At 39.8% G+C, this 24834-nt stretch overlaps 1 protein-coding gene across 7 annotated transcripts in view; it reads left to right on the forward strand.

Annotated features, from left to right (window-relative positions):
* The first annotated feature begins 617 nt into the window (after nucleotides 1-617).
* The window catches only part of SHQ1 (SHQ1, H/ACA ribonucleoprotein assembly factor), a 90285-nt gene continuing 66068 nt past the window's right edge, over nucleotides 618-24834 (forward strand). For 2 of the 7 annotated variants that reach the window (XM_025197986.1, XM_025197981.1), the window contains exons 1-7: nucleotides 708-1356; nucleotides 2095-2271; nucleotides 2858-2922; nucleotides 4247-4369; nucleotides 6731-6936; nucleotides 10569-10681; nucleotides 13506-13636. In XM_025197986.1, the coding sequence (XP_025053771.1) occupies nucleotides 2129-2271; nucleotides 2858-2922; nucleotides 4247-4369; nucleotides 6731-6936; nucleotides 10569-10681; nucleotides 13506-13636 (781 nt within the window). In that variant the 5' untranslated portion in view covers nucleotides 708-1356; nucleotides 2095-2128. Of the gene's footprint in view, nucleotides 666-701; nucleotides 1357-2094; nucleotides 2272-2857; nucleotides 2923-4246; nucleotides 4370-6730; nucleotides 6937-10568; nucleotides 10682-13505; nucleotides 13637-24834 lie in introns of those variants that run through there. The other 5 variants (XM_025197983.1, XM_025197985.1, XM_025197982.1 and 2 more) reach the window with 5 other exon arrangements.

Genomic DNA, 24834 nt, shown 5'->3' on the forward strand with positions numbered 1-24834 from the left:
GAAATTATTGTTCAAATGTGAAACCGTATAAATTGGTTAAAATGGTATTGTGTCAATATGAAATTATTTGTTCAAACATGAAACCGCATACATAGGTTTAAAAATTATATTATGTAAATACGAAATTCTTGTATGAATATGACATTGTATACATTGGTTAAAATGGTATTGTGTAAATATGAAATTATTGTTCAAATATGACATCGTATACATTGGTTAAAATGATAGTGTAAATATGAAATTATTATATCAGTATGAAACCGTATAAATTGGTTAAAATGATACTGGGTAAATATAAAATGATTGTATAACTATGAAACCGTATACATTGGTTTGAAAGCATGTTGTGTCAAGGTGAGAGCATTGTATAACATGCTAGCTATGTCCGCACCGCCTGCCAGGGCCACCCGCGTGCACGTGGGAGGCTGCCCCGGCCCTTTGCGACCCGCCCGCCCGCAGCCGCGCATCCGCGGCAGAGTGACAGCGCACCCGAGGATCAACAATAGCCCCGCGTCCTCCACGAAGCGCGCGGGCGGCGCCGACAACCAAAGCCATCAGAAGCAAAAGCGGGGCTGCACCAAGGGGAGGGGGCGGGGCTCGCGTGTGTTCCCGCGCGTGCGCACCCCAGCCCCTCCTCTCCGCGCGCTTCCGGGTCACGGCGGCGGGTGAGGGGGCGGCGCCGCCGGGGCAGTTGCTGGCGTCCCCCAGTCGCCCATGGTCGCGGCAGTGACGCGCACCAAACTACACCCCCCTGTGCGGACCCGTGCTAAATCTTGGACCCTGCTCCACGTGGGCGGAGAGAGGTGCTTTGCATCCCCGCTGTGCAACGTTACAGCCGTACTGCCGTTACTGCGCAGTAGTGTCATACTGCCGATTCTAATTACTGCGCAGCAAAGTTACAGGGTGGCCGGTTTGTGACACGGATGAAAAACTTTTGTTTTTTTTTTTTTTAGTTCATTTTTGTGTGTGCGCATTTTCCATCATGAGACATCCTTTTCTAAAATGTGGTCTGTAAATTAGTTCATGGAGATTACACATCTAACACGCGCCTGGAATCCAGATGATTACTGGAGTTGTAGAAAGCTAAAAGATTGATCGATTGTGTTTGGGGTTTTTTTTTTTGCTCCTGCTCAAACTTGTTGCTCTTTGCAGCAAGGAAGAGCTGTTTATTAAGTTGATGGCTCTCTCAACTGTTTCTGAGAGAGGTGGCATTTACCAAGACCTTTTCTGGCTTTCGGATTTGAATCTTTATTAGAATTTCATTACTGGGAAGGGTGAATACATTGGGGCCAGGACACATCAGGTGGCCCAAGCCTGCAGGATCCCCGCCGCCCCCAGGGCTGTAACAGAGGCCAGGTATTAAAAATAATGGAGATGGGGCAGCCCATATAGTCCATGTACTATATGGTTTCCAATGATTTCTTCCTTATATTATTCCTACATCTGCCACAATATGTGTGGGGCAGTTCAGTAGGAATGGATGAATTTTCTGTTCACTGTGATGGATATATATCTTCCTATGGGACTTGGTTTGCAAATATTGAGTATTGATCAAGTATCTGACTGCTTTTGATGGATAACCAGGTATTTAGGGACAGTTTGTTGCCACCTTCCAATGAAGTAGATTCTGCTTCCCCCTCCCCCCAGGTGTATCAAGATTTAATGATAGCATGATTAGGTCTCATGATTTCTTTTGCATTGTGGAAGTGAAAAGAAGTCAAGTATAATTTCTCTTTTCACGATGGATTAAACTCCTTTTTGTTTCTTTATTGACATGATTATTAAATGTAGTTAATTGGCTCAAATGTAACAGTATCAGCTGGATGCATTACATAATGAATACATTTGGTAGTTTAAATGTTTACCTTCATTTAGTTGCTTTGTTGTAAGAGAGATGATTAGGAACCAAACAGGCAGTATTTACAATTGACAATGAAAATGTAAACTGCTCTTTTGTTGCCATAGATGTTCTATTCATGGGAAGATATTCTGCTTCAAGTGAAATATTCTTGTTTCCTAGCGGTTTGAAGGAGACAGAGGATTTACCATAATAAAAAAGAAAACTACAAAATAATATTTCTTTCTCTTTTTCAGTAGGATTCTGTAGCCATTCCAGGCTAGATTCATCATGATAACTCCAGCATTTGAACTTAGCCAAGATCCAGATTTTCTTACAATAACAATCAAAGTACCTTATGCCAGAATTTCTGAGTTTGATGTGTACTTTGATGGGGAGGATTTTAAATTTTATGCCAAACCTTACTTTCTCAGGTAAGTTACTGAGGGATTTTAAAATCGTAAGCTTCATCAAATAAAAATATTGAAAAGGGGATGAGCTTTTTTCCTGGGTCTTGCAGAACATCCTAAAGCTCGAGCTCCTGTACAGTGATCTGCAGACTAAAGTTATTGATAATAAGCTGGCTGGTCAGATGGTGCTGTTAAATCACATTGAAATGACCTGAAGTATATGAAATGTTTTGCTAACATTATTCTTTCATGATGAATATTATCATTTGCAAGAGGTGGAAGTTTTTTTGTGCCTTTGCAAATCTCTCACGAAGGTTCTATACCAGTGTCAGTACGCAGAGGTTGCCCACGCTCCAAAAAAACTGAGAACCTGTGGTTTGCAATCATGAACTTTTTTATTTCCTGTGTGTTATGGAAGCTTCAGTATCACATCAGTTGTCATATCTTGTACACATTTAACAGATGTAATGGCATGATGGCCATTCGAACCAGTTGGAGTCATGCATTAAAAACTTTGTACTGCTTTTGGAATGGGCCTTATAGTTTTCTGGGCTTATAAGGTGTTAAATTAGAGAATGAATTCAATAAGATGTATCATTTTTGTCTGTAGACTGACTCTTCCTGGAAGAATTGTTGAAGATGGAAGGGAAAAGGCATCTTACAATACGGACAAAGGTACTAGTTAATAGCATTGGTCTTTTCTTAAAATACAACACCAGGTCCCTACAAATTGCTGCATTGCAGTTCCACAGAATGTGTAATCTGTTTGCAGCAACAGCAAGTGCATTAGGCTAGTTAAAAGGAAGGTAAAGGTGGTTTCCATGTCCTGCCCCTGTCTGATGTTAGGAGCTACTCCTCCTGGTGTCCAGCTCTTGATGGACCTACCATGAATAGTGACAATCCTTAATGGCAAAAGTTAATAAGCTGAAGACCAAATTCTTTCAGAATGAAGATCATAATCTTACTAATAAAGGGGTATCAGCATAATACAACATCTTCAAACATGATGGAAACTATGCAAGCCAGTGAACCAAGATCACAAGTTCATTAAGCCTACAAGGCACCTAAAAATTGATAAGTTGTAGTAACTCAAAAAAGGCAGCTGCCAAGACAGATTTCTGGGTAGTCTGAAAGAAATGGCACACTGGCCTTGCTACTTTCCTTTAAAGAGATGCATTGTGGACACAAACCTCGAAAATTTGATTGCGCTCCTAATTAAAGTTAAAACTGTATAAAGTAACACACATGTTTTGTTGGCCATCAGATTAATATAATATTTCATGCGGTATGATAGTGTTTGATAAGCTATTTTCAAGTGTCAGAGAATTATATATATATAAAGTAGTTCAAAATTCACAGAAGTGAAGGACATGTAATTGGATTGTTTGTAGGATGTTGTGTACTTTCCCTCTGATAGCAGCATGACTTTGCACTGGTGTCTGGCTGATATGGATCTTAACTGCCGCCTCAAGGCTTAACTTGTCAACTGTCTTGTACGAAAATAATATCACTTAAGGTAAAGCCCCCCAAAATAGATTTTGAAACCAGGACCTTAATTAAGATGTGGTCTGCTGCCACCAAAAACTTGTTATTTCTACACTGACATAAAACGTGCAGCAGAACATTAAGTGGATTTTCCTTCAGTCTTAGATGTAATTACTTGTGAGGAGAAAAGACACCAAGTGAGAAGTAGATACCTGTCTATTCATGGTATATGAGCTGTGTTGAGATGTTATTACAAGTGATAATTAGTGATGCAGTGTTTAAGTTCTTTTTAAGAAACAGCAGTTTAAATCTTTGATTTTTGTGGATTTCACGCAGCAAGTTAACTCTAGAAAGATGCATAAAGATTAATACACAATAAAATATTAGTTGCATGCACATATGTAGATAACCTATCAATGTATTTATTTTTTAAATGAGAAATGCTTGCGTATTTTACACACTGTATCCTTTTTCACACACTAATTTTCTGAACTAAATTCTGACTTCTTTCAAGGAATATTTACAATTCAGTTACCAAAGGAGATTCCTGGACAGTACTTTGACGGCTTGGACATGCTAACAGCTCTCTTAGCCCCAAAGAAGGCAAGATCAGCAAAACCTTTAGTGGAAGAGATAGGTATGTGTAGAGACATTGGTAGATACCACATATTTAAATAGTTTTGATAGTTGAATATGTGTTTGTAAGTATAAATTTGTATACAAAACAGCTTCCTACACCTGAAATGCCTAGTAAGCTTATAGGGTTTTTAGAAAGAATGTTATACAAGTTACATTTGTTTTCACTTACGATGTTTGTTAAACACATGCTAACCCTGTGTGGATCTTCGTTCCCCTCTAGTGGTTATATGGTGCAAAAAGGTTTAATCTACCATTGCCTTCAAACTAATCTACCCAGTCTTCTAGCTCAAAAAATAGCAGCTTGGTAAATCCAGAAGTTCCCTGGTTCAGTCCCTGCAGATAACCATTCTTAATGCATTATCACATATACAAGAATCCATGGTTAATTGTGTGAATATCTGTTGTCTTATCAAATTAGTTGCAATATTACTTTGTGTTTTTACCCCACATTGTGGAATTTCGTTGAGTAAAATTCAATGCAGAACGACATTTTTGGGATCAAGGTTTTACTCTGTATATAAAAAGAAATATCTGCTTTTCATTAGTCTCTCTTTTCATAGGGAGGAGAGTGTAGACAGGGATCTTAATCAGGCATAGAGCACCCATCTATTTGACACATAGCTTAATAACCAGTGAGCTACATTATTTTCAAACAGAACTATCTGAAGATTTTTAAGCTATGTTCAATCCAGTGTGAATCACAATGCAATAATGCAATACCCATCATCAAACTGACAAAGGTTTGGAAAATGTAATGTTCAGATGCCAAGTACAGAAGATAACATTTCTCTAGAGAACAACCACTTGGATATCCAGAGGTGGCAATGCTCCTGCAAAACTCAACACATTCTAAACCTGAGTAACAAACAATGGGCATGGAAACTAATGCAAACCATCGTTTTTTCCAGTTTTTTCCTTTGCCCTTAGGGCTTTTACTGGTCATCTGTGGATACTGTTTCTTTTAGTTAGCCCTTAACCATGCCACGCTTTGCTTGGCACTGGTATATTTTCTTTTTGAGGCCCACCATGGTAAAACAGAATGGATTTAGAGCTAGGAGTCATTTGTATAGAGGTGCCGCCTTGAGTAATCCTTGAGGATTCCACCTGTTCAACAGGATGAGTGATGTAGTAGAATCCTGCTGAGCCCTGCAAAGAAAAGTTATGGTGATGCTGAAGAACAAAATAGATACACTGTCTGGGAGCTCTCAAAAAACATTGCAGAGCCATTAGTGTACAGGTATGTTAGCTGTTAAAAAATCAGACATCTTCAGTGTATTGAACCTGTTGTTTACTCAGGGCTAAAACCAAATTGGCTTGTAGTAGGGAGACCGTAGAACCATAGATGTGGCTGAAGTTACCTCACCTTTCTTATTATCTTTATTATAGCAGTATCCGAGGGCCCCAATGGGATCAGACCTCACTATAACAGATGCTGTGCAAACACAAAACACCAGTCCCTGTCCCAATTAGAGCTGTTTTTTTATAATCTTCCTTCCAGGAAAGAACTGTCTGAAAGATGGTGATGACTGAAAAAGAGAAGTCCTTCCATCAGTAACCCACAGTCTTCACTTTAGTTACTATCTTGCATCCTCAAATTGGAGGTGTTAGCACTTTTTTTAAAGCCAAGTCCTCATCTTCACAGGCTTTTAGTTGCTTAGAAAGAAGTGAATGTATTTTGGTTACAGATATTTGGGCCAACTAGATCTGACTCGATATTTTCATGCCTGATATTTAGAAGAGGCAAGAATTCTTGTGGGTGATACCTTTTATGGGACCAAGTGCATGATTGGGATAGATGTAGGCAAGCTTTCAGTATCACAGTACCCTTCCTTAACCCTCTGAACCTCGGACCTCTAACTACCACGCTTGGTATTAGATTGCATTTATCTATACCACTACTACTTTTTTCCCTTAGATAGTTTTATACCTTTGTTTTACAAATGGCTTTCATCCTCATCAGAGGCAAAGTTTTTTGGGTAGTATCTTGTATTGGAGAGCTGTATAGTTGGGAAAGATCTTGGATAAACCTTTGGGTACAAAGTACCTTTCCCTCGAGTAACCATTTGTTGTTTTTTTTTTCTTTAAGTCAAGCCAGATACATGCCATTTTAGAGAAGAAAACAGTAGCAGTAGCTAAGCTAAAGCCAACTTTTGCTATTCCTGAAATCCTAAATGTCTTTTGCTAATCTTTCTTTTTCCTTTTTATTCTCTGGGAATTATTGGTTATTCTGAAATATTTTCACATTGTTGGAATATAGTAAAAGGAAAATGCTTAATAGATTCATCTTTCCGTTAGCTGTTAATGTAGTCACATTGTAACGTTATAATCCTTTTCCTTTTATGATATAAAATATTTCTAGGTAACTCTGCTGAGCTTGCTGATGAGGAGGAGGAAGAAGAAGAATTTGACTGGGAAATTGAACAGACTCCGTACCAGGAGACTGTAGAAAGCACTTTGCATTTACAATGCTCCTATGGTTTTGGAAACTTAAAGTCAGGAGTGTTTCAACGACTGCAGGTGTCTGATTTTTCTTTGAAAGGGCTTGATGATTATGAGGTTTCTAAGGTAGTGTTTGGTATAATCTCGCTTTCTGACATTTAAATTCAGTGCAAATATTACATTTTAAAGATTTGTCTAAAAGTGAGGGCAAGCAATGCTTTGAAAATTAAATATAAAAATGTTATTCTTTTGATTCTTTGTTATGCTTGTTTCACTAAATTCCTTTTTCATAGTCACATCATGAATAATTTTCTCTTTGTATGTGTAAGTAGTTGGAAGATAGTGACTTTTGGAGTATGCAGTTTACTTGTTTTAGCTCGTGTTTGATTTTGTTATTAAGAATATTTGATTCCCTCTAACTTGCTGAGATTGACCTTTTTTTAAGTATTCACATCCTCAGATGAAAAACCAGAAAAAATCTCAACCACCAAATGTGAATAAAATCTAATTTTACCAGAAAATAGAAGAGCTTCAGGAATACTATAAAAACTAGTATAGCAGGGACTGCTTACAAAACTTTCCAGTCCCACCTTATCATATTTAGGGAACTTCAGCAGTACAGTACAAGTTTTACCCAGCAAAGCTTGTGGGTAACAAAGTATTACCATAAGGTGCTCTTCTAGAAAATGTTTGTAGAATGCAGTATGCCACTAAGCTAATTTCTTGCTTTCCCTCTTGATCTCTGTAGCAAGAATTACAATCTAGTATGAATTCAAGTATGTATTATAATATTAAAATAATCTCTCATTACACTCTTCTTTAACTTTTGTGCTTAGCAGAATTTGAATCTTTTAAAGTTTTCTGTTTGAACTTTTCAAGCAGTGTAGTTTCTTGGCTATAGTTTTCCATTTTGAAGAGGAGAGTCAGTTGATTTAGATTACTGGTTGGATACCAAGGAGACCCAGGTTCAGTTTCCTGCTCCACAAACTTCCTGTGTTTCTGTGGGCAAGCCACACTGTTCTCTGAAAGAAAAATAATAGTGCAGCAGAACTTGGATCTTTCACATCCCAGAGGTTTGCAACCCATTTGATTCTCAGCAGGTTGCCAAATTAAGGATGAGCTACTCAGCTGTTTGCTGTGGCTTTTACTTTAAAGGATACCACTTCTCTGATTAGCGGGGATTCATCAGTGGTCCTGCAGAGCTGTTTGCCGTAGCTCTGTGTCTCTCTAGATTGGTTGCAAACCTTCATCTTTGCGGGTGGATAAGGAACCTAACTAAACGCTGTACTTTTCTACCTGAAAATGAAGTGAGAGCTGTAAAGCTATTTAAGTAACTAAAATACATAACTATACCTCTAAAATCAATGATGGTAAGATAGACAAGTAGGCTTTTTGCTGGCAGGTGTGTTTTTTGTTATTCTCAGAGTTAGTACCAAATGCAGGCACTTGATTGTCATTAAAATCAATATATGGAATTCGTATAAAAACTCAGAAGTGGATTTTGAGAAACCTAATTTGTTATGGTGTATGTAGAGACTAGGGGTGTCAAAGATATGGCCCATAGGCTGCATCCAGCCATTACTCAGCCCTAGTACTGCCCCTGGGTTTCCTGTGTGGCACACACTGGTCCAGCCTTACAGAGGGTATAGGATGTGCACTGTATGCAGCACCTGATCCAGCCACTCTGGGATCTGTGATACTCCCCTAGCTAGCCAGGGATGCACACCACAGACAGTGCCTGCTCCAGTTGGTCTGGGACCTGTGTTGCCCATGGCACCCACAGGCACTACATGCATCATTGGTTCCAGTCTGGCTGGAGTGGGTGCTGCATGCAGCACAGTTCCGGACCCGCTGGGGGAGTGCCATGGCTGCCATGGATCCCAGAACAAATACTGCATATGGCACAGTCTGGCCTGAGCAAGCACCACACATTGCTTACGATGCCCTCTCCCAGCTAGTCTGGGGACCATGCTACAGCTGGACTGCACTGCACATGGTGCCCATCTCAGCCAGTCTGGGAGCCCATGCTGCATGCCCACTCGAGCCAGGCCATGATCTGCGCTGCATGCAGTGTGGGTCCTAGACCAGGTGGAGTGGGTATCGTGTAGCGCACATCCCAGAGCAACAGGAACAGATGAGGTGTATGGTGGATCCGGCATGCAAGGGAAAGGGGTCTGTGGAGCTAGATGAGTTTGACACCCCTGATAGAGACTATGGAAAAAGATCCAGATAATCCAGGTTACTATACCTGTGTTACCAGTTATTTACTGCCTCACTATATCCATGTATGTTAGATCTTCACAATAGCCTGATTATTGATTATAGATTAAAACTATTTTGTTGTCTCAGATTGACATGTACTGAAAGGACACTGTTTAACTAATCCTGCCTGTGATTAAAAATAACTGAAACATGATTTCGCTTTCTATTAGTGCCTGCTAGAAACTGTGGCTAATTTAAGTTCTGCGCCTCCAGCATGGGTAGACTCCATGGAAGTCGGTGGAACTCTGTTCTGGCCCTGAAATTTGCCTTTGTGGAATAAGTTGCATTGGAACCTTAAATTGTAGGCTTAACTTGCATTGCTTGTGTGATGATATCAAATGATTTATTTATTTTTAGACTACTTGGAGTAAGCTGAATATGTACAACCTATAGAGAATAAGAGTTACGTAAAGATATAATTAGAATGTACAGCTTTTATCAGGATAATAGTAGGCAATTTACAGAGTAATATTCTGTTTATTTACATATCAAGAGGTAGGAATACTTGTTGTTTCAAGCAATTCTAATTGTAAAGATGGGGCAATGTAACTTGGTTACTGCATGAATTATATTTTCTTGTGTTGGCTAAGAGAGGAGTACTGTCATAGGGAAAGCTTTCATATTTTAATAGTACATTTATTAATTGGTCTGTTACCATGGAATTCTTGTAGAAGTGCATATCAAACCTAGATTAGTGCTCCATTATTTCATGCTGGATGTTACTACTCTGTAATTCCAAATTAACTAATGATTGGCCACTTCAAAGCGGTAATGGTGTCAATTTGTGCATAAATGCTGAGCTGCAATGTGTGAAAGTCAGTGAAAGCAGAATACTTAACTATTCGCAGGATTGGTTTCTCAGCTTCCAGAAAGTATAATGCATGTGTTTTATCTATACCCTTGTTACAGTGACTTGTTTCATTAAGCATTAGAAGTTTGATGCATCAATGGAAAAAAATATGCTTTTTGTTTTTATAACCCAAATATTTATAGTGTTTAAAAGTCCTAAGATATTTGGCCATTATTTATTAAGCAGTGTGATCTGTACTTGAAAGATGATCAGAGTTGGTTGAAGCAAATCTAATTAGAATAGTTAAATTAATGTATATATTTCACTAGTACTGTAACGTGGAGTCAGCAGCAGATATTACAACTCAAAAAGCAATAGAGTTGCAAAATTCTTAGGGAGCGCCATTGGAGACTAGACAAAAACTCTATTTTCTCATTGTATGCTAATATCTTAGACAGTATTAGCATTATGTTAATTGTGCATATATCACTAAATATTCAGTGGAAGCTGAAGGCACTGTATTATGTCACGTAATGCATAGTTTTTTTGGGGAAGGGAGACTTGGTAACATTACCTGTAATTAACTACAGTCCTTTTGTGTAAGCCTGTTTGCCATTCTTCCTACACGCTCATTTTTAATGAAGTAACCTACTGTGGCATCTTTGTGACTTGGATTTCTTATTCTTTGTTCTTATTGCCTTTCCAGGATGAACTTAGTGATGTTATTGACCTTAAGGATCCAGACTCAACTCCTGTCAAAGAACGCAGACAGAAGCGGCTGGCAGCTGAGGCTGCCAAGTTTGATCCTGATCATTACCTGTAAGTACTAATTTATTCCTCCTGACCAAGTGAATGTACATTAGTTGAAATATTTTCGTTTTGACATTTAACAGATGATGGATTTTAAGGTCTCTTTTGACTATAATAGGTATACTTTAATATGCTTGACTCTTTGTCTCATATCTCTAGACCTCAGAGGATAATCGTAAGTGTAAGAGTGACACAAGACATTGCTTATCTGCTTCAGGCTTGCCTTACTGCTCAATTAAACTCAAAGGCCAGCCTGTACTCAAGCAGAGCTGCTGCGAACTGTGCAGAATGTTGTTTCATAGTTGACCTCTCCAGCAGCAGGGTAGTCAATCCCTGCCAGCATTTTGGGGTTGTAGACATTGTAGCTTTGTTTTCTCTTGACTAATGATGGCAGTCGACCCATCTGGTCCATTTTTAGGTGATTTCCAGTTGTTTTTCCTTGCATTTCTGTAGAATCACAAAATCATAGATAAGTAGAGGTGGAAGGTTCATCTGAAGCAGGGGCTCCCAAACTCTGGTACAGGTACCCCTGGGAGTATGCAAGACATCTCTGGGAGGTATGTGGGAGAAACTGTATAATGGCAGATTTCATTTTCATTATAATAATAATCAGCATGGAAGTGGTTAAAATATAAAATGTGTGCTGGTACCCGGGCAGCTGGTAAATCTGGAAGGGGATACACAATAAGAAAAAGTTTGGGTACCTCTGCTCTAGAGGTCATCTAGTTCAGCCCTTTACCAGAGGCAGGATCATCCCTATTCAAACCATCCTGTACAAATCCATTGTTAAACCTATTAGTCGAACTAATCCTGTCACAACCAAAAGACATAACACCTTAACGTGCCACAGGTAAACTGGAGGGATAGTGGTGGCTAATGTCTTTTTGCAATGAGGGTTGTTAAATACTTGAGCGGTCCAAGGAAGAGGGAAAGCCCCGCACTACAGAGATGTGTACCAATCTGACTGTGGGGTTAAATTTCTTCCAGAATCCAAATATGGTGATTGGCCTGGCCCTGAGCAGAGGGGAAAGTCCCTTTAGCCAGAACCTCCAGGTTTAATTCACAACAGGAGCATTGGTACACATCAGTCAAAATAGCCAGTGCCCAGTGAAATCACGTAACTTATTTTCAGGCCATTTTTATTTCTAGTCATAAACTGTTCCCTCCTATCCTGTTTTCCTTCTTGAGTTGCTTGCTCAGGAATAAGCAGAGAATTTGCAAAGACTGGCCTTTCAAACAAAATTCTATATGTTCTATTATCAGACTGTTTCCTCCCACTTAAGGCAGAAAAAAATGATCTTTCATGGAGTCTTCCCTTTCATATCAAAGAAGGGAGAAAAATTAATTGATAGGCAGACAGCATAAGTGTCAAAAAGAACTGTTAAAGCACTCCCTTACAATAACACTCCCTTGCTTTTCCACGTATAGACCTCAGTTATGTCATTTGTTTGTGGGAGAGTAACGGTCTGTTGTAGGAGGAAATCATTCTCGATTTTTGGTTTGTAGAACGTTTGAAACAGGAATTACAGGAAGCATTCTTTGTTTTGAAATCTTGTGTATGCAATATGTGGGGTTTTTTTTTTCTTTCTCTTTTAGAGCATATATCCAAACAATAGTGTGTAGGACTTTTGCCCTTCCCTGTACCTCAGCCCGCATGAAAATCTCTGAAGTTATTTGTCTTAGTTAAAGGGTCTTCTCCTTTTCTACTTTTCCAGGAAGAAAGAGCTCCAGTTTTTACCTTTTTCGGGTGGGGGTCATAATTGTCCCCATAGATTGTATAGCTGACCATCCATCTCCCCTCCCTCTGCATCTAACTGACAGAACAAGGAGCAATGGTTTCAATTGCAGCAAGGGAAGTTGAGGTTAGATATTAGGAAAAAATTTCTCAGTAGGAGGGTAGTAAAGCACTAGAACAGGTTACCCAGAGAGGTGGTGGAATCTCCATCCTTGAAGGTTTTTAAGATCCATCTTGACAAAGCCTTGACTGGGATGAGCTAGTTGAAGCTGGTTCTGCTTTGAGCAGAGGGTTGGACTGGATGACCTTCTGAGGTCCCTTCAAACCTTCATTTTCTATGGTTCTATGAATGGGAGCAGTGTTAGCAATTCTACTTTTTTCCTTCCTAGTTAGTCATAACTGCCTAGTGGCTTCTTGGTGGAATTTAAGGAGTTTAGGTTGACCTATAAAGTCCTAGGTTATGCTTACTGGCTCTAGCCAAGGTTGTACAGAGATACCAAGCAAGCTTTGAGACTGGAAGGATCGTAGCCACGCTAGTTCAGCGCTGTACCTAGGCTCTTACACTCTGTGTTTCAGCAAACCTACTTAGCCCAGGTCTAGTGTTGTGTTAATGTGCCAGTATTGGTCCCATGTCACTGCTAGCGCATGTGGAGCGAATGTAGGTATCTCTACATGGCACTGCACAGTGATCCAGAGAGACAGCCTAAATGGCTTTGTTGACTACTTGAAAATCTGTGTGTCTGTGTAAAACCGCTACTACTGTAGTTAGCAAAGGTACTTATGCTGAAGAATATTGCTATAAAAGGGAGTTTAAAGCTGGTACGACATTTGCAGCGAGATCTCATGCAGCAGCCCAGATTTGTTGACCTGAAGGAAAGCTTCAGTGTCCAACCATTTCCCAGGCTTTGGGGATTCTGTATGGTAAAATAGGGTTGTTGTTTGGATTTTCATCTGATCTTTGGTTAAAAAATTTCTGGTTTTAGGGCAGAGATTTGGGTCAGGTTTGTTTTTAAAGCAGTTGTATTTCTGATGTGTTCAGGTCAGGTGTTCTTTCTCTCTCTAAATTGTCATAAATGGCATGTGACTCTTCTTTTCCAGTGCTGACTTTTTTGAAGATGAAGCTATTCAGCTTGTTTTGAAGTACAAGCCATGGTGGGTTGATGCCTATGAGAAAAAGATGGCTTCCCAAGAAGGGAGTCATCAGGAACAGGAGAGTCAGACAACTTTTGGTAAGAATGTCTAATGTGTAATCATGTTTTTCTTGTGACTGTTCCACATTGCTTGTCACATCGCTGTTGTCAAATTGAAAAATCCTATTCTTACCTAACAATTTCCAATCATGTCCAGTAATATTAATGCCTTTTGTAGAGAGGGCTGATTCCACACCATTTCTTGTCTTTGTTCATTCAAAGGATACGTATATAATGGGAGTGGGTTAGGAGGAATGTGTGTCTGTTTGGAACAGTTTATAAGATAGGATAAATTGGTTATCTCTTCTGCCGCATTTATATGTAACTTCTGTTTTATGAAATACTGTATTTATGCTTGGTGCATCTTCACAACAAGTGTAGCGTTAGCTCTCTGGGTCATCTTTTCTCCTTAAAGGTTATATTGGACACATCAGAGACCTGTGAGGTTGTTCCCTTTAAAGACTATACAATGTTTTTTAAAGATGTGACAAAACCCTCCAGTGAGTCACCAAGTCACAAAATCTAAATGCAAATTTAAAATGTTTTTGCTTGGCCATTATATTAGCTAGAAGGTTGGAGACATCCATGAGCTATTAGTGTATCTCTTTTGTTTATCTTTTCAAATTTTTCAAGTAATTTTTTTCCTTGTACAAGACAGGTTTCTTCTCCTGAAAGTATAACAGTAGTGGATTTTTATATCCACTTATAAATATGATGCGGATGCATTACTGTAAGATTCATTGTTCAGAATCATTTGAATAAGTCTTTTCTAATATTAGCTAGGTTTTCTGTCTGAGATGTTTGTAATTTTTAGGAATTTGTACTATTTTTATATAGTATTTTAACTATACATTGCACTTGCTATTCCACAGATAATGTTATGTATCCTAGGGGCTTATTCCCTTCAAAGGAAAATCATTTCCATTTCTTGCTTAGAAACTACAAGGTGTTTTTGAGCTTCAGTAGATGAATTTGTTGTAATACTGCTTGCGAGGTGAGGTTACTGCTTCTGCATACAGTGGTTACAGAATGTACTCTAGGTTACTGTTATGCATGTTCTGTGATTATCCTATCAAACAACTTGCTCATTTCCTAGATAATTTAGAAGCATAGCATTTTCCACACTAGATGATAATTAGTGTTCACAGTTCACTGAGCTGATTGTGGCAACATTGGGCTATATTATAGAAAATAATAAAAATGAAAAGCAGTGGAATATAAAATAAATAGTTTTATTGCAGGTTATAGTCTTAAAGAAAACTTACGGACTTCATGGATACTAGCACATGCAAGCTACTCAAGTATTACAAACTTGAGTACCTATTTTAGGAAAATTGTGCAGAGAATTGAACTATACGAAAGGATTGTCCTTTTCACCTTCCCCCCTCACCCAAGCTCCCCTCTCCTCCCTCATTATCATGAAGAGATTTTGATTTTTTAAGTGTAATCAAGAGCTCTCAGTCTGTTGGCCTGCACGTGGCTGAACTGAAGAAGCTCATGGAGTTTCGTCAATCAGTAGTAAATTTAAATGTCTTGAGACCGTCTTGTTTGAGTTGCATAATAAAAGTAATCAAAAGCTTTTCTGTCAAGTCTCACATTTGAAAAAATAGTTGTTTTTGTTTTAATGGATACGTCAGCTAGAGTTGACAGGGAACTGAGTAGGGGTCTAAAGCCAGTCAAGATTGTTGAACCCTAATTTAGCTGTGGTAAAAGAAATCGCCATGAGAGGGAGTGCAGGTTCCATCTGACGGTCTGTCGTAAATGCAAAACAGAGCAGGAAGCCTCAAGGGTACAGAAAGTATGTCCATGCTATGGATCAACAATTACACAATGAGATATCTGATGAGTTCCCTGTGCTTGGAAAAAAGCATAAAAGCAATAAAATCAAAGTCATGCCAATTTGAGTTAGTTACAGTGAAGATTTAGATTCTGAGGTAACAGTTAAGTTACAGAGTTGCTTTACTTATTTTTCAATTTTTACAAGGTAAATGCAAACTGCCCCTCGAGCGATGTATACTGGAAAAGAACTAGTGCTGCAGGTTATTGTCAGAGTAGAGGTAGCATGGAAGGGGAACATGTAGGAACTGTATGAGCAAGTTATGATAAGTGAAATATCTCTCTTACTGCCTGACAGAGGTTGTTTCATTTCTGGTAAGACTGAAGAAAAATCTTACTATAATGGGCAAAATATGCCTAAACCAGTTAAAGGACTGTCGCTGACTCAGAACCTTTAGAGCATGCCACATTAACAAGCCTAAGAAGCTTTGGCCAATGCTCAACTCCAAGAAGTCAAAGTACAAGTGTAGGAGATCTACAGGTGCAAATTATATACATTTCAGTAACTTGTACAAATCTAGTTAGATGATACCCATTTCAGTATAAAGCCATGGTGCCTTGAGGGGTATGTTTTAGTGTGGATTTCATGATAGGGTATACATGACATTGGACTTTTTTTTTTCTAAATAGATAAATAAATCTGTGGCATGCACTATTTACCTCCTTGGGTTCTTATGCAAGGGCATGAGGAATTTCAGCCTCTGACAACAAGTACCTCAATTTCTCCTCCTCCTGAATTTTAAACATACTTCTTTCAAACTGTTTGATGAATAAAATGTATTTATTGTCCTTACTGAATAAAGAAAAACTCCACTCCACCCCAACAACACTTGTGTATATGTTGGGGCTAGCTGTTGCATGCCTACAGCCATGGCAGACTCTAATCTTCTGGGTTTAAACACGTCCCAGTCTGTTATAGACTTCTCCTGTTGGCGGGCAGATTTTAGCAACACCTGTTCTGTTTGGGGAGAAGTTACATCCCTGCTAAGTGTGATGTGCAAACCCATTCCCTCAAGGACTTGGGGGATGTGTGATGGAAATGACTCCTAACTGAGCAGTTTGTGCATGCCACTTCAGCTGAGGACTTCCAAACAGTGAAAAGGATTGTTTTCAATGAGTACTACCTCCAGAAAAGACCAGACCCTGGGCTGAAGCAGCAGTGGAAAAGCAGAGGAAATGCTGCCAATTGGCAACAGCCAGGGGCAGATCTGGGGGGAATGCAGTGGTGCAGAGGCAGCCCTCTTTCCATTAACTACTCCACAGGAGAGCAGCCAGGGACTTTTTTTTAAGTCCCTGAAGCAAGCAAGGATTTCCCCTCCCTTCCCCTCCATGCACAGCAGCACCTGCCCTTCTGTCCCCTCCCCACTCCCCTGCTCACTGCTGCTAGTTTCTAGCTGCCCTAGGAACAGGGGGGCAGGAGCTCCAGAGCAGTTTCTGCCTGCTCCAGTCATGCTTCAGGCAGAACTAGGCTCAGCCAGGGACAGCAGCAGCAGTGGGTGGGTCCTTGCTCCTCGTCCAGACCCCTCCAGCATTTCCTACCAGCCGGGGATCAGACAAGGGAGAAAGGAACCCAGCTGCTACTGCTGCTGCTGTCTCTAGCCAAGCATGGCTCCATGCGCAGCTCAGCTTCAGTGGGGCACCTCTGGAGCCTCACCCCCTTGCCACCCAACCTGCCCCAGGTTAGATGAAGACAGCAGCGGTGGGCAGGAGAGGAGAGAAAGGGAGGGGACTTGCCACTGTTAACGGAGGGGGAAGGAGTGGAGAGTCTTACCTACTTGAGGGACTAAAAAAGTCCCCTGCTGCTGTTTCTGCAGGGGGCCTGCCCATCCTGGTGTGTGTGGGAGGGAGACTGGGATCTGGGATGCAGCACAAGTCACTTCTGCACTGATGTTTCGAAAATCCTGCATCTGCCCATGGCAGCAGCCACATTAATGCAGGCAGCCTTGGCAGAGTGGTCATTTGCACTAGCACCTATTAAGTTGTGCCTCTAGATTTCCTGTACTTTGTAGTCTTTGACCTCTTGTAGGTAGGCATTGGCCTTACTACCACTGGGGGTTGAGCACCTTGGTGCCAATCACAGCACTATTTGCCAGGGTCAGTGTCAACACCATCACTGGATTTTGACATTGGTGCCAGGGTGAGACTGAAAAGCATGGTCAAGCAGAATGTAGGTATGGTTCTGAAGATTAGGAGATTTTCTGGAAGGAGAAGCAATGTTGTCTTCAAAAGAGAAGGAGATAAAGTCTTCCATCACATTAGGAAGAAACCATTACAAAAAATCTCTTGGGTCCACAACTGTGCTGGTTGTAGACCCAAGAGTTACCCTCATTGAACTAGTTCTGTCTCCTCTGGGGACATCTTTGGCACATGGCCAACGCCTGGCGTTTGTGCTAGGCCACGTGCAACCAACCGTTGGACACATCGTTCAAGGAATGCTTACATATTCTCCAGGTCATCTCTTCTTTCCAGTATGGAGCAGAAATGCCTCTCCTTTATCATATGAGAGCAGCTCCAGAACCAGTACTAGTGATTTCTCTCACATGGGCTGACCAGACTAGTACCCATCAAGTATGCCACCCTGCCCATAGTGTCCCTACAGAGGTCATCAACCCAAGTGTCTCATAGTACATGATGTCTATTATTATACCATTAGTTTACTGTACTGTTTTACTCTGTCTATAACTGTGGGGTTCTTTAGGTCATCTCAAAAGAAAGTACGCAGTGTTACCAATGTCTGCAGTGTTACCAGTGTTGTGTTACCAGTTGTCTGAGGTGCATCTCCCTGCAAATCAGGAATCTCTCTACTAGCAGTTTTGCTAACACATGGCCATATTGAAGATCTGCGAAGTGGAGAGAGAGAATAATCCATTGATCTTTGTCAAGCACTGTGTCTTGGTTTTAACAGCTAGGTCATTGAATCATAGAAGTAGGGTTAGAAGGGAACTTGTAGATCTTCAAGTCCGACCCCCTGCCTGGGCAGGAGGAAAACTGGGCACAAATGACCCCAGCCGGGTAGGCATCAAGCCTCTTCTTAAAGACCCCCAGGGTAGGAGCCAGCACCACTTCCCTTGGAAGTTGGTTCCAGATCCTAGCCGCCCTAACTGTGAAGTAGTTCTTACAGATGTCTAATCTAAACCTACTCTCCAACAACTTGTGGCCTTTATTCCTTGTTATCCTGGGGGGCGGTAGGGGAAACAAGGTCTCCCCCAAACCCTTCTGGTCCCCCCTAGTGAGTTTATAGACGATCACCAGTTCTCCCCTCAGCCTTCTCTTGTGAAGGCTGAACAGGTTCAGGTCCTGTAGCCTCTCGTTGTAGGGTCTGCCCTGCTGTCCCCGGATCATGCGGGTGGCTCTCCTCTGGACCCTCTCAATGTTGTCCACATCCCTCTTGAAGTGGGGTGCCCAAAACTGGACACAGTACTCCAGCTGTGGCCTGACCAGTGTCGTGTAGAGGGGGAGGATCACCTCCTTGGCCCTACTTGATATGCACCTGTGGATGCACGATAAGGTCTGGTTAGCCCTGCCGACCGTGACCTCGCATTGTCGGCCCGTGTTCATCTCGGAGTCAATAATGACTCCAAGATCCCTTTCTGCCTCCGTGCTCTCAAGAAGGGAGTTTCCCATTTTATAAGTGTGCTGCTGGTTACTACTGCCCAAGTGCAGCACCCTGCACTTGTCCGTATTGAAACGCATCCTGTTTTTGTTAGCCCACCCCTGACTTGGTCCAGATACCAAGTCTGGAAAAGCAGTACTGCAATCACTCTTTGCCTGAAGGTGAAATTTATTCCCATGATCCTGAGATGCTGCTTACCAATCGCCAGTGGTAGGACTCACAAAGACATGAAGAAGGAAGAGAAGTTATTCAGCAGTAACTGGTTCTTCAGGATATTGCAGTGTGTCAATCCCATAGCTGGCCTCCATCCCCTTTGTAGAGTCCCTAGGTACCACTATCTCTGAATTGCAAGGGAACTGAGAGAGGATTGTAACTGCTGTAGTCTCCCAGAAGAGCACATAAAAAGCATATGGTGCATTTGCTGTGGCTCTCTTGGATTCGGCAGTTAAAAACAATCCAGTCTCGTGCACATGAGGCTCATGCATACCTGTTGGCATCCATTCTGAGGAGAACTCTTTGGAAAAGCCCCCTGCTATTTTAGGGTAAATAATCATTCTTTTTTCATGCAGCTGTCCTTCCTTCCATGTCTTGAAAACACTGCTTTGGGCTTTGTAAGTACTGTTTTTATGCTGTGCGTAGCCTTGTAGAAAAATAGTACAAATGCATTTGCTCGTATCATATTGATTCATATCATGAGTTAATATGTTTATAATGCAGTAAGTTATAAGGCTTCATTTTATGCCATTTGGCTCTAACAGACATTTCCTTCCAATTGTGGAAGTACTCACTACCTCTGCCAGAAATTTCACGAGAAGGAAATCTACCTTGAGCTCTGTCAATTCAAAGAGGTTATAAAAATGAGTCATTATGCTTTAATCATGTTTGTAAACTAATATAAGTGCAAAATATGAGTGGTTTATAATAGGTGAACATCTCATTTCACTTAAGAGGTGCTATATGATTAGGATCATTCTGTGTTAGAAAACTTTGGTTTGCAGATGCTTAGCAACTGTATATCTACCATACTGAATAGAAATGTGATGTGATAAAAGTGGTGATTTAGTTTTCAGATCAATTAAACTAGTTTAATCAGTTTTAGGGTCCTTTCTGTACTTTGAATGGATTAGAGTATGGGAACATGATGTAAATCTGTTCACAATATCAGTGAAGATGAAAGATAAACGTAATTAAGAGTAACGACTTTTTAAGGGTTTTAGAAATGGACCTCTAACACCATTTTGTTTAAAATAACTTTTTAAAGTTCAGCATTTGCTCTTAGCTCTCCAAGTCCAGAGTTTGCAGCTGAATTAAAAGTCCCTGGTCTTTCCTTAATCAACCCAGTAAAATGATAGTCTCTTTCAGCAGTTTTTTATGCCAACTGCATGAACTGCTGTTTCAATGATAGCAGGCAGCAGTCATTTTTTATACCTTTTTTATTGTAAATACCAACACTGTAGAAATAGATTTTGTATTTGAACCCTGGACCAGTGGGAAAGTGCAGGAAGGCATTCATTTATGTTTCAGAACAGGATAAATATTTTTTGATTTATTGGGTACACAGGTTTGGAGTTTTGAGAGTAAAAGTTGATATGGTACTTTAAGGTACTCTAATTTTTATTGCTTATCAGTTTTTCTTTAAAAAAATCACAATCTCAAATTTGTTGGGAGTAGAAGACTTATGTGAATAGTCATCTGTTTTCTAACACAGTAAGCAAAAGAGAATATTCACATTAGTATTGGATTCAAGAATACCAGGGTTAACAAATAGAACTAAGGCCTGGGGTTTGGTTAACATGTTGATAGTAGTCTGGATAGCTAGATAGATTAAACACATCTGGCAAAGGACTTTAAAAAGCAGGAAATGGCCATTAGGAGGTATGCAACTGATACTTCCAAAAACATTTTACTTAAATGTAAAATGAATGAGGGCTGTGATTTGTAATATAATAATAGAGCATGAAATATAATACTCTGGTCCAAGACCCTTCTGCCATAACAAATTCAGATTTTTTTTTAAATTTTGAAGTAAAAAAGTTACCATGACAAGAATACAATCCTAATGAATATTATGCAGCTGTGTAGTTGCATTAGCAATAGAACAAATTAAGGAGAATGATGGCTAGCAAAATATTTTTCTCCTTTGTAATTCATGCACTGAGATATATTACTGTATTTTCTTCTCTGTAAAGCTGCCAAGGTGTTTCTGGATCTGTCTAGATTGGGCAATAGAAGGATCCCACCTTCTCTAAGTTCCCAGTCGATGTTCTCTCCAGAACTGGTGGTAGTCCAGGCTCTCTACTGTCTGGTTATTGTCAGAAAGACGACTAGACATGGTTCAGACAGGTACTAAAGCATAACATGCCTCACTTTAGATGAGAATAGTCTGATTGAAACCAGTGACACTACCCTAATGCTTAAGGTTAGGAATGCACTTGAATACTGTGTTGAATTGAACCTATAGCTCAGGAATCATGTTTTTTTATACTAGTTCATAGAAGCAAGGACTCCTTACCCAAGCTTTAGAGAGCCAGTGCAGCTCTCGGCTTTGTTTTCAGCCTGTTGCAGTCCCCACAACCTGCTCTCTTCCTGTACATTTCTTATGGTTTCAATGCAGCAGTTCTGCTGGAGAAACATGGGCTCCGTCCTATTACACCTCTCATTACTCCACTCCTTAAGTCTGCAGGAAAGCAATGCTTACTTTGGTCTTCTGTGGATTCTGCCGTCTAAGGAGGACTCAGCAACTTGCTTGTCCGTCGCAGCAGTAGACCAGAATACTAGAGGAAAGCAAGTCTACTTTCCATTTAAGAAAATGACCACATAATACACAAAATGTACTAAAATGCTGTGTGAACTAGTAGCTTCATGAAAAGATAAGAACTCAGCATGAACATTCATGTATTTTCTTCAAAATGTTGAACTGAAACAAAACTATTGCTTACTTTTGCATCTATGATGTTTTTGATTGGGAGGAATAACTAGAAAAAATTAGTCTCTTCTTTTTTGCATAGTATTACCATTAGCAAGATATTGTATTTGATTGAAAAGTGACATTATTTCATCCTTAGTTATGATCCTTTTTTCTTGTTGGTTTTTTTTTTTGGCTGGGGTGTTTTTTTTTTAACTTCATCAGTTTCTGAATGTCTCATTTCCAGATTTGTTTTAGATCAGCTCTTCTCATTAGGATTTAATGTCTTTAGTTGTTTTCTCTTACCTTTTCTGTCTCTTTATCTAGCTCTTCGTACACACTGTATATTTTCCCTTATATCTACTGTGCTGTTCTTTTGCCCTAAGTGGGTTTTTTATTTTTTTTTGTTCTGTTTTATTTTTTAAAATGTTCCTTACAATCACTTCCAGAACAGCTTAGTTTTTTCCCTCGTTTTCCTTCTCAGCTTAAATCACAGCCATCAGTTAAGATCGCTGAAAAATGGCTTTTCAATTTGACCCAGTATGCCTGGGACACCAGTAAGAACATTAGAGATCAGACTCCTTCATTGTGTTTACAGAAAAATATCACTTCAGGAGTGGACACCTTTTTCCAAAGCTGACAGGCCCAAATTTTTGTTCATACTTTCAATGTCTAATGCAAGTCAAATAATCCTCCCCAAAAGCCTAACTAATTATATAGCCTTTCCCATGGGGGAGAGACTTTTCAAAAGCTCTCTTTCTTCTGTTAAGGTTCACATTAGAGACTCGCTTCTACAGATTCCAGATGAAAGGCTTTATATTTTGTAACAGTCACGTTCAGCTTAGTTAAAAGTTCATTTTTATTCTACTTCAAATCACAGAACAGTAAAACTCCTTCTTAGGCAACACAAAAGTCTTCAAAGGCTCAGGCAGACACATGCATTTAATATAACATGTATATGCTCCAGGGATAATTTATTTTATTTACACTAATCCATCATGCTTACTGCTGACCAGTCTCTCTCTGATCTCTTTTAAGAAGAGATACAATTCCTTTTTAAAGATCCAGCCTTTCAATAAGCCTCTGAATGCCCAAATACTATTAGCAAGAGTTTCACAGATTTACAATGAATTACTGTTTTCTCTTCCTGAGGTCTCTGAAATTGTTATGCATGTCTTGCACAGTCTTCCTGGCTCACATTGCATGAGTAACATTAGTAGCAGTGATAGTCCTGAGCACACATTCTCTTCAAGTAGGGGAAAAATATTTATATATGTATTTATTTAAGCACTGCTTGAAAGGGTGATAGGCTTTGTACAAAAACAGGCCTCTTCCCCACAATTCTGCAGTCTTGAAAGGTGACAAAATGATACAGTAACAGGAGGAGACATTTTTAAATAGAGTTTTTGATATAGTGTATCTACAGGTTTGAGGATTCATGGAAAAAATGGGCTTGAAGAGGGCTTGGAAGATGTTTGTGAAATGCAGGTACTGTCAGCGGTGACCTAGTAAAGATACACTTGGAGGGGCTGGATGTGTTTAAGTCAGTGGGACCGGATGAGCTCCATCCAAGGGTGCTGAAAGAATGGGCCAGTGTCATAGCAGAGCCACCGGCATGGCTGTTTGAGCACTTGTGGTGCTCAGGTGAGGTCCCTATTGTTTTTTTCCCTCGTTTTCCTTCTCAGCTTAAATCACAGCCATCAGTTAAGATCCCTGGAAAAGGGCCAGTGTGGTCCCTATTTTCAAGAAGGGGTGGAAGGAGGATCCTGGGTACCTATAGGCTGGTTATTCTTTCCTCTATCCTTGGGAAAACCCTTGAAAAAATTATCAAGGATCACATTTGTAGGAGTCCAGTGGGTAATTTAATGCTGAAGGGCAACCAGCATGGGTTCATAGTAGGTAGATCCTTCCTGACTCACCTTGTTTCTTCTTATGACCAGGTCACTAAATGCTTAGATGCAGGAGTTGAGGTAGATGTCATCTACTTGGACTTCAAGAAGGCCTTCAACACAGTATCCCATTACATATTTTTTCCTCTTCCTGTCTTTAATTTGATATTAAACATTAAAAAGCAATTTGAAACACATTTATTTATTATAAAGTCCTAGCAATATTTAGCTTCTCCAGAAAAAGTTGCTTGTGCAACTGTATGCCACTGCTAGTTCCACTATGCTATGATTGCACAAAAGAAACTTTTTAAAAAAGGTTTAACTTAAATATTTTTGTACAGAAATTATCAGAGTTGCTTTATAATAGTCATACCTAATAATCTCTTTCTTGAAAAAAATGTCTTGTTTGGAGTTTGATAAAGAGAAAGTGTATATTATGACCTTTTGAAAAACACATAATTACACTGTACCAAGAAACATCATTTGGGCATTACTAATGTATAAATTATAAATCAAGTTGATTAGAAGGGCTCGTGTAATTAGCATGCACTAGATAATGACTGATACTGATCTGCAAGAGATTAATCTTAAATACTGTGCAAATATTGTTAGCTACAACATTAGTAACACAATGTGCAAAATACAGGTGTGAAGTAGTAAAAATATAATTATGGTTTTATTGTTCTTCTGATCTATCTAGGCAGAATATTTGAAAAATGAAGGGGTAGGTGTTTTGATATGTTAATGAGCAGTTTCAGGCCTGGCTAATTTATAACTCAAAATCTTTAAGGACTGGAAAGATCTTTATTTGTCAACTAGAGGAAAAGTATTTTCTCTAGAGTGAAATTTTATTAAGAACACCTGGCACTTAGTAGCTACTAAATTAATGAACATCTCACAACATTTACCTTAGGGAATTGTCTGCTCCAGAACTTATTTGCTGATTTCCAGTGGACCTGCTTTTCCCCTGTATAAATTGGATGTACATTAAAAA

This window comes from Alligator sinensis, unplaced genomic scaffold (genome assembly GCF_000455745.1).
Source record: "Alligator sinensis unplaced genomic scaffold, ASM45574v1 scaffold121_1, whole genome shotgun sequence".
In the NCBI taxonomy this organism is placed as follows: domain Eukaryota; kingdom Metazoa; phylum Chordata; order Crocodylia; family Alligatoridae; genus Alligator; species Alligator sinensis.